The sequence below is a fragment of the Lolium rigidum genome, unplaced genomic scaffold, assembly GCF_022539505.1.
Source record: "Lolium rigidum isolate FL_2022 unplaced genomic scaffold, APGP_CSIRO_Lrig_0.1 contig_2471_1, whole genome shotgun sequence".
NCBI lineage: Eukaryota > Viridiplantae > Streptophyta > Magnoliopsida > Poales > Poaceae > Lolium > Lolium rigidum.
Genome location: NW_025900029.1, coordinates 1 through 9,689, shown reverse-complemented (window position 1 = coordinate 9,689; position 9,689 = coordinate 1). Strand labels below are relative to the sequence as shown.

Sequence of the window (9,689 nt, the reverse complement as noted above, 5' to 3'; positions counted from 1 at the left end):
GCCGCTCGACAGGCGAGGCATCACCATTAACGTGGTGCATACTACCGAACCGACGTCTCGACGTCAATACTGACGCGCCTGAGAAGACGCATCGAGCCTGAGTCGTTTCTTGATGGGCCGACGAAACGTCCGTCAGACGCGAGCGGACATTCGACGCGACCGCGGAGACGCATCCTAGGCACATATTTATGCCACGTCTGCGTCTCCGCTGACAGCCCGATCTGCCCCTCGGCCCATAGTTATTAGCCCACACAGCCCATAGAGGAAGTAACGGGTGAGGCTGTGGCACAGTAGCACATGAACAAGCGAGCGAACTGCTGAACTCCGCCTCCGCCGCTCGCCCGCTGACCTCAGCCTCCGCCGCACTTACTCTGTGTCGCCCCCGACCTCTGCTGAACTGCTTCGCCGCCGCGTTTCACACCGGCTCGCCTAACACCTGCTATCCACAACAGGTGACTAATTTTCCCAATACACAGAGACACCAATCCCCATCTAAGCAGTATTCTAGCCTGTCCAGGGCCTGGAGGCGATTTCTCCATTTAATTCTCCTTCCTTGAAGCTTTAGCTGCTCATTTTCTTATTAATTTCATGCCATAGAATTCTAGAGAAAGATATGATATAAGGTTCTTTTGTCATGTTTTTATCAACTTCTATGGATAACTGAACACTGAGTTGAAATTCTACCATAGTTGTGCAATTTTGCCCTATTTTGACTCTTTGGCTTGGGGCAATTTTCGGAAAAGCAACAGCCGTAATTTTCGGCCCGGGTTTTGCTTCAATCCTGGCTCGCCTTTTGTCAGTGATGGGCTCCATACTCTTTAGTAAGCAATATATTTTGCAATTAGCTGGTACATCGCAACCTTTCACATCTAACTTCGTTGTTCCAAAAATAATCACATCTAATTTGAAGGTCCGAGAGATACTGATCACTTCGATTTACACCTTTGGTCCATTTCAATCATCGGCTTGTGTCAATTTAATTCCTGGAGAACTTCATTCTGGTTTTGGGCTTTGGTATTATCGAGGGGGAGTAAAAGCGGCAGAGCAGAAAGTGCTATGATATACATGTTGGCTAGGATGTACTAGTACTTAGAGCATCCTCAGCCGTTGGCGCTCTCCGGGCCGAAATCCGGCGCTATTTAGCGCCGGATTGGACGAAACTTTGGCCCGGGGAGCGCCGAAGTTCCAGCCGTCTCCCCGCCTAGAACACCCGGGGTTCGCCTTTTTCAGAGAAAAACATCTCTGAATGACAAATTTCATGCATAATTCGGCGAATTTGGCCAGTTTTGCCAACATTTGGCTTATTTTTACAAATAAACGTTACAGTTTAACAAAACAAGACAAGTTTTCAAACAAATCAAATGGAAACTAGTTGGTGGATCCTCGAAACGTCCATAAGTTCTCCACCAGATCATCCTGCAGCTGTTGATGCATTGTGGAGTCTCGAATCTCCTAACGCATAGGAATGAACGGAGCCCACGATGCCGGCACCTGATGGTTAGGCTGTGCAAGAGGACCCTCTCTGTCATATGGTGCAGCTTGTTCGCTCAGAGGGACCGGATGCTTCCGCTCATCCTCGATAATCATGTTGTGTAAGCACACACAACAGTTCATCACCTCCCACATCTGATCTTTCGACCAAGTCAAAGCGGGGAGCCGGACTACAGTAAATCTCTGCTGGAGGACACCAAATGCACGCTCGACGTCCTTTCGGCAAGCTTCTTGTTCCTTGGCAAATTGCTGCTCCTTCGGGAGGACGGGGCTTGAGATAGTCTTCACAAATGTTGCCCACTTTGGATAGATACCGTCTGCAATATAGTATCCCTTGTTGTACTGCCGGCCATTGATCACAAAGTTAACCGGGGGGGCATGACCCTCAACAAGCTTGGAGAAGACCGGCGAGCACTACAAGACGTTGATGTCGTTGTTGGATCCCGGCATACCAAAGAAGGAGTGCCAAATCCAGAGATCATGGGTAGCCACTGCCTCAAGTATCACAGTGCAGCCTTTTCTGTGACCCTTGTAGATTCCGCCGGGCAAACGGACAGTTCTTCCATTTTCAATGCATGCGATCAATGCTTCCAAGCATCCCTGGAAATCCTCGAGCTTCATTGAAAGCGAGGATCTTAGCAGTGTCTTCGACAGTCGTTGATCTCAAGTAGAAGTGCCCGAACACTGCTATCACCGCCCTGCAGAACCGGTAGAAACAATCAAGTGCGGTGGACTCCGCCATCCGAAGATAGTCATCTGCAGAATCACCAGGAGCTCCATATGCCAGCATCCGCATAGCCACCGTGCACTTTTGGAGGGCGGAAAACCACCGCCATCCCGGTGCAATCCAACTTGCATCCGAAATAGGAGTCGTAGTCTCGAAGGGCATACACAATTTTCGAAAGAGCTTCCGGCTCATCCCGAAACGATGCTCGAAAACAGCCTCACCGTGCAATGGATCGTCGACGAAGTAGTCGGCGTAGAGCATGCGATACCCTCCATTCGCTGCCTCGGCTTGCACTTCCGGCGACCTGGTGCCGACCCACCACTGCGACCAATGACAGACTCGGCGTACAAGCCGGACAGGCAAGCGAGGATGAGCAGGTGCTCCTCGTCTTGGGCGGTGGCAGCTGTTTCTTCTTCAAGAAGCTCGGCGAACATCTGCTCATCCTCCTCGTCGGAGTCCATGTCCGGCCAGGAAGTTGGACGAACACCTGCCGGGCGTGTCGACGAGGAGCGACGCGAGGGAGCTGCCCGGCGGCGGAAAATAGGCAGAGGGTACGACGGGCGGCGGAATATAGGCTGCTGGGTGGAGGAACGGCGTAGTTGGGGCAACCCGCCAGCGGATTGGCGAGGGGTGGTGCCGGCGGCGAGAGAGCAAGGGGAGGGGAGGAGGGATTTGCGTCGACAAAGTGGTGGGGTTCGTTTGTTCTCTCGCCGACAGAGCGGGCCCGTCCCCGCTTTTCTCCCGTCCGGAGTCCCCGAGCGCTCCCCGGGGGGCCGGGATGGCCTGGGCTCTCCGGACGGATGAAAGGCCCAATCCGGACGAAAACGAGGAACCGGGGGCGCGACTGGGCCGTTTTCGTCCATCCGGATGACAAAAATGCGTCCTGGGGGCCTCGTCGGGGAGACGGCTGGAGATGCTCTTATCTGTTGGTACTTGGTAGTCCTTTGCAGTTTGCACTATAGAAGATTTAAAAGGGAAACCCTGCGTTTGTCAAATTTTCCATTATAAACACTACTGAAGTCACCATATGCCTGCGTGTCTGTCTTTAATTCTAATGTCAGTTTCTCTTAAAGTTTCAGGTCATTCAGTAAAGTAAAATGTCACAGGAAAGGACGTTGGAGGAAGTTGTGTCTCCCTTTCTTATGCAACTATCAAAAGCGAGAGCTCTTTCGTTGGCACTGGATGAGGAAACTTTACCTTCAGAGATCAAGCTTCTGTTTGAAAATATCGAGAGAGAAACACGTGACATGGAGGATATACTAAAGCGAGTTTCTAAATGGGAAAGTGAGATTATCAATGACTTTGGAGGAATAGCTCGACATTTAGATGACATCATTGAAGAAGATAGCCAGCAGCAATTTGTACTTTCTAAGCTTAAGATCGTGAACTCTGAAATGTCCAACTTAAAAGATCGCATGAAATTTCCTCTCCATGTTCCTTTGATTAAGCCAGAGGCTCCTGCATTGTTATCATCATCTTTGCCATCAAAATTGATGTCTGCAAATGCTTCAGAGCAATGGAAAAAATTGGAGATTGAGAGGAAAATCCTTGAGAGCTCCACGGTATCTGACTTGCAGCTCAGCTATTATAATCTTGATCTTCAGCTGAAGCTGTGCTTGTTGTGCTTCTCTATTTTCCCAGAAAAATCCATTATTAGCAAGAGGGCCATGATCTATTGGTGGATTGGTGAAGGTTTAGTAGAAGCCACAAGAAGTCAGACAGCCGAAGATATTGGCAACGACTGCTTCCAGAGGTTGATCATTGCAGAGATGATTGAACCTGTACATCATAAACGCAACTGTAGTGTGAACCAATGTAAGTTGCACCCTTGGATTCGGCGTATGTTGATTACCGTTGCAAGCCAAGAACAATTTTTTGAATTCGATTCAGATGGAAATGCAACATGGGGCTTTTCAGGAACTCACCGTGCTTGTCTAGTTGGAGAACATATTCAGGTAGCAGGAATGGCACCACCCAGAAATCTATCCAATCCTGGTTACCTTCTTACAATATTTAATGTGAGTGAACAATACCTCCAGTTTGAGAAGGATTCGTTCTTGGATTTGAGAAAGATTGAAGTTCTTCAACTAGGTAGATGGCATAACTTCTACCGTCACCATATTGAGGTTGACAGCACCGAGTTTTTGGATGGACTGCATTTATCCAAACAATTGAAATATCTTTGTCTGAGGGGTATCTCCCGTATTACTGAGCTTCCTGCTTCGATCGGTGCACTCCCAAATCTCAGGATCTTGGATCTTCATGCTTGTCATAACCTTGAGAGACTGAGTGATAGCATCACGTCTCTTCAGATGCTGACCCACCTTGACGTTTCAGAATGCTACCTGCTGGAGGGCGTGCCAAGGGGCATTGGTTTGCTTACTGAATTACAAGTGCTGAAAGGGTTTGTCATTGGTGGATCTACAGGCAATTACAATTGTCGGGTGGCGGAGCTGGTCAGGCTGGACAAACTGAAGAAGCTAAGCATATATATTGGAAGTAAAGTTGTAGTGACAGAAGACGAACTGAATGAAGTTGCGAACATTAAAGCTCTTCGTGTGCTGACCATTACATGGGCTGTGTTGCTATCGAAGAAAGGAGTGAGCCAACAAGATTCTGCAGCAACAGCATTGTTAACTTCACTATCCCTTCCTCCCCATCTCGAAAAGCTAGACTTACGTTGCTTCCCTGGTGAGAACATGCCAATTTGGTTGAGTCCGAGTAGGCTGTTGAGACTGCAGAGGCTCTACTTCACAGGAGGAATGCTACATACTTTTGGAGAAAATAGCATGTCCGAGCTGTGGAACATTGGGATATTGCGTTTGAAATTCTTGAATTACCTAGTGTTAGAATGGACCCAGGTGCATGAGATGTTTCCGAACCTAACTTTCCTGGAGGTCTTCAGATGTACCAATATCAAATCTTTCCCTTGTGACAAGGATGGAGTGTGGATGAACTGTGACACCCATGAAACCATAGAGTAGAGCAGAAAACCAAATCAAGTGAGTTATCATTATTACTTTTGTAGTAAGTCAATTTCGCTCTCAGTGTTACAAACAAAATACAAATATAAAAGAGAGGAAAAAGAGATGCATGAAACCAGGGTGTTCATTTGTTCTCTTTACTGCACAAGTTATACATCATATCAGACACACAGTATATATTTGAGCATTGTCAAACAACCGTTTTATTCCATCTGTGCCCTATGGCTGTCGTATGACAGCAAATAGAAATTCATCCATTTTCACTGATATTCCGAACCATTCTTTTTCAGGCTTTTCATGCCAGGAGAGAAGCAAGTTTTTCCGGAAAACAAGTTTGAGCAGTCCCTACTGAAGTTCCCCAAGTTATAGTCAGTCTCTTCACACATGCTATTTCACGCCGTCATGCAAAAGTTTGTTACCCCCTTCCAGCAAAAATTTATTGGCCTTGTTTACTCTAAATTTCTCAAAAAATGTATGTTTGACTTGAATGTTTGTCACAATATATTTTTGAAAGTCATAAAGGTCTGACACTGCAGTTAACTTTTTCATAAGAAATCATGTCATAATTTTCATGTGACAATCCATAAACCCATATACAGATATTATATAGTAGTATCATTTTGGTCCATTACAGATATGTTGCCTACTTCACAATTCCACCACTCAAGCTAAGTTCCTGGCTAGAAGTTGATGCTGGTGATGACAGACTATCTGCAAAGATGTCTGCCATCGCCTTGGCCATTGACGGTAGACCACTGCAGGTCTCAAGAATTTCCTCTTTCATGTTGTTAATAGTGGTGAGATCGATCGCCCGTCTTTCCTTGGGCAGTGCCGGTCTGGCCTTGGATAGTGCATCCATGAAGATGGCCCATGAGCTCTCTCTGTCGGCCAAGGGCTGCACACGGTATACACTGCTCTTCCCCACCATCATCTCTGCTGCCTGCTCCAGCCGGCTGGTAACGACCACCACTCCACCTCTCTCTTTAGGCAAGCTGAGAGCAAGGCAATTCGACTGCTGGTCGCTTCCTGGCAAGGCATTATGGGGCCCCACAACGTTGGCGTACCAGCCGTCGATTTTCCAGACATCATCAAATACTATGAGGTATCGTTTCCCCTTGAGCTTCTCATGGACAGCTGATTCCAGGTCTCGTAGACTAGCACCACCACCATCAATTGACAATACGATCTCCTCTTCGAGGCCGAGAGCCATAAGTATGCTCTGCAAGACTTCCTTGTGCACGTCCTTCGCGGCGCAAGCAGTGCGTGAAAGGCACACCCAGATTCTGGGGAAGTAGCGGCCCCTGGCCTGTTGGCTGTTGAACACGAGCTGCGCTAGTGCAGTCTTTCCGATGCCACCCATGCCAACGATGCCGACACCGGTAAGTCGTCCTGGGCTGCAGTTCCTGAACGCCTTCTGCTCTAGCTCCGACAACTGTTGGTCGAACCCATGGATCATGCTCTGCTCAGGCCAAGAAGTAGTCCAACGGCTGAACCCAGTGGTGCTGCTGTCCTCCTGCAAGGCTGCGACATCACCGTTAGGATCGTGCTGTACGCACTGCAGCACTCTGCGCTTCACGGCGACCACCCTTTTCTTCACCTTGTTGGAGTTCCAGGCTTTGGACAGGGAGAAGCAGCTGGAGGTATTTGTCCGGTCGATGAGCATGCGGCACTGGGACAGCAGATTATTGAGTTCGTACATGCACTCTCGGAGCTCATCGGCGTTGCTGGAAGAAATGGTCGCCTTCTCCAACTCAGCCCTCATGTCGCAAAAATAGGTGCTGAAAGGGAGGTCCGAGGTTCCCTCCTCTACCAGGCCATCAATGAACTTTCTAACCAGAAACTGCACTACCACAGCCATCGATTCCTTCGGCCTTTCTAACCAGAAATTGCTTTGAAGTAGGTAGTTTGATGGACGAATTTCAGTAGCTGCTGGATTCAGGATAATGCATAAAGGGGTGGAGCTAACTGAACCACTAGTCACTGCACACATAGAGTGCAAGAGAGTGACGGCCCTTGACTTTAGTGCAAACTTTGGCGTCTGGTTTCTTCCATGTTAGGCGAGATTCCAGACGCGTAAAGGTCCCCATCTTAATAATTAAGAATAAGGCATGCCGCGTGGGGTTGACCCATGGAAGACCGCAAGTCAAGTCTTCCCATGAGGGCTAGGATATGATTCTACAGAAGTGTGAGCCACCGGAGTGGAGGGCAGAGATGGAAGGAAACGACATGAACACACACTCTATGGGAGGCCTACTGGCTGTGTGGAGCGAGTGGGAAATCCGCGTGCTTGTGCTCACCAGCCTCGCCCTGCAGGTGTTCCTTCTCTTCACCGCCGGCATCCGGAAGCGCAACGTCTCCGCCTTACTCGGCGTGCTCCTCTGGCTGGCCTACCTGCTGGCAGACTCCATCGCCATCTACGCCCTTGGGTACCTATCCCAGACGCACGTGCCCAAAGGCATCAGTGACCCAGAGTTCTTCAACCGCAACCACAGATTCCAAGTATTCTGGGCGCCATTCCTCCTCCTTCACCTTGGTGGCCAGGACACCATCACTGCATTCTCCATCGAAGACAATGAACTCTGGAAGCGTCACCTGCTCAGCCTGCTGTCGCAGGTATATATACTTACTTAGTTACTTGCTTGAATCTTGTGCACTGCCGAGTACGTACTGGCCACTTAACAAACTTGAAGTAACAATGTTCTGTCTTTTCTTGCCTTCTACTCGCTATTGCCAGGTTGTGCTTGCTGTGTACGTCTTCTCCAAGTCACGCCTGGTGCTGATACCCTATACCCGGCCGTGTTCATGTTCTTGAGTGGCATTCTTAAGTACGGCGAGAGGACATGGGCGCTAAAGTGCGCGAGCATGGACAACTTGCGGAGCAGCATGGTCACAACGCCAGACCCAGGCCCCAACTACGCCAAGTTCATGGAGGAGTACCGCTTCACACGTGAGGCAGGGCTCCAAGCAGAGATTGTCATTGAACCGGAGCGGAGAACTGGAGTCAGCACTGCGGCCATCGCAGAGGAGACCGTGCCTTACGCCACGGTGATCACCGAGGCGCTCTGCTTCTTTGTGACCTTTAAGCGCCTATTTGTGAACCTCATCCTCAGTTTCCAAGACCGTACCGGGAGCCAGGCCACGTTTCTGCGGCTGACGCCAGAACAGGCGTACAAGATCATCGAGATCGAGCTATCTCTCATGTATGACACCCTGCATTCCAAGGCGGCAGTGATACACACCTGGTATGGCCGCCTGTTCCACTGTTTCACGCTCGTTTCGACAACAACAGCCTGTGTCCTCTTCAATGTCAAGGGTCGGCCCGGGGGCATCGATGTCGCCATCACCAATCTTTTACTTGGAGGAGCGCTTTGCTTAGAGCTTTCTGCTATTGGCATGATGCTTGTATCCTACTGGACATACGCTGCTCTGGAAGGTTCCATCTGCCATTCGCTAAGCCATCTGATACTCCGGTGCTTAAAGTATTTCCGGCCAGAAAGCAGGGCGAGGTGGTCTAATTCGATGGCGCAACACAATCTCATCAGCTTTTGCCTCCAGGACAGACCAACATTGGTCACCAAGATTCTGAAGCTGCTCGGGCTCAAAGGACACTGGGACAGTTGGCTGTACATCTGGCACATAGACGTGTCATCCGAGCTGAAAACCTTGGTGTTCAGGGAGCTGAAAGATAAGGCGGTCAGCATCGTCGACACCGAGAGTTACCGCAAGTTCAGCAACCACAGGGGCCAGTGGGCACTCCAGTGCAAGGGCTACTACAAGGAGCTGGGCTGGAGCGTCGAGGTGGAGTTCGACGAGAGCATTCTTCTTTGGCACATCGCCACGGACCTCTGCCTCTACTCCGACGACAGCAGCGATGACGCCAAGCTCTCTGAGTATGTCAGCATCAGCAGGGCTGTGTCAAACTACATGCTTTTCCTGCTCGTGGCCCGCCCTTTCATGCTGACAGCCGGCATCGGCCAGATCAGGTTCGGAGATACCTGTGCGGAGGCCAAGAACTTTTTCGCAAGGGAGATGACTCGACCAGACGAGCGTTCCGCCGCAATGATGGTCCTCGAGGTGAACGCGGAGATCGCACCGAGGGACGTGAAGGGGGACAGGAGCAAGTCCGTGCTGTTCGATGTGTGCCGGCTGGCCAAGTCGCTGCTGGAGCTGCAGCCCGGCAAGAGGTGGCGGCTTATTCGCGTGGTGTGTTTGGAGATGCTATGCTACGCCGCAAGCAATTGCCGGAGCAACTTCCACGCCAAACAGCTGAGCAACGGCGGCGAGCTGCTCACTGTCGTCTGGTTCTTGATGACGCATCTGGGGATGGGCGAGCAGTACAGGATAGAGTCTGGACATGCAAGAGCTAAACTAATTGTTGAGAAGAACTGAGATTGTACTGTCGCCAAGCGGTGGTGTGCTTGGTAATCTGTACTGTCAAAATTCTACAATTTTTCTCTGGTTAGCTTGTAGAAATAGTATCCTCACTA

The 9,689-nt window shown here is 49.8% G+C and overlaps 2 protein-coding genes and 1 pseudogene across 3 annotated transcripts; 2 read left to right on the top strand and 1 right to left on the bottom strand.

The window, feature by feature from the left end:
• Positions 1 to 348: 348 nt before the first annotated feature.
• On the top strand, positions 349 to 5,202 carry LOC124680691 (disease resistance RPP13-like protein 4). 2 transcript variants are annotated; one of them, XM_047215749.1, is made up of 2 exons: positions 349 to 452; positions 3,298 to 5,202. In XM_047215749.1, exon 2 carries the CDS (start codon positions 3,316 to 3,318, stop codon positions 5,200 to 5,202), a length of 1,887 nt encoding a protein of 628 aa, XP_047071705.1. In that variant the 5' UTR covers positions 349 to 452; positions 3,298 to 3,315. The 2 variants fall into 2 exon arrangements, with proteins under 2 accessions (XP_047071705.1, XP_047071707.1); XM_047215751.1 differs by having other exon boundaries at positions 350 to 452; positions 3,292 to 5,202.
• Positions 5,203 to 5,797: 595 nt separating this feature from the next.
• LOC124680692 (probable disease resistance protein At5g45440) lies at positions 5,798 to 7,060 on the bottom strand. The gene has a single exon (XM_047215752.1). It carries the CDS (start codon positions 7,058 to 7,060, stop codon positions 5,846 to 5,848), a length of 1,215 nt encoding a protein of 404 aa, XP_047071708.1. The 3' UTR covers positions 5,798 to 5,845.
• Positions 7,050 to 9,648, top strand: LOC124680690 (annotated as a pseudogene).
• Positions 9,649 to 9,689: the final 41 nt, after the last annotated feature.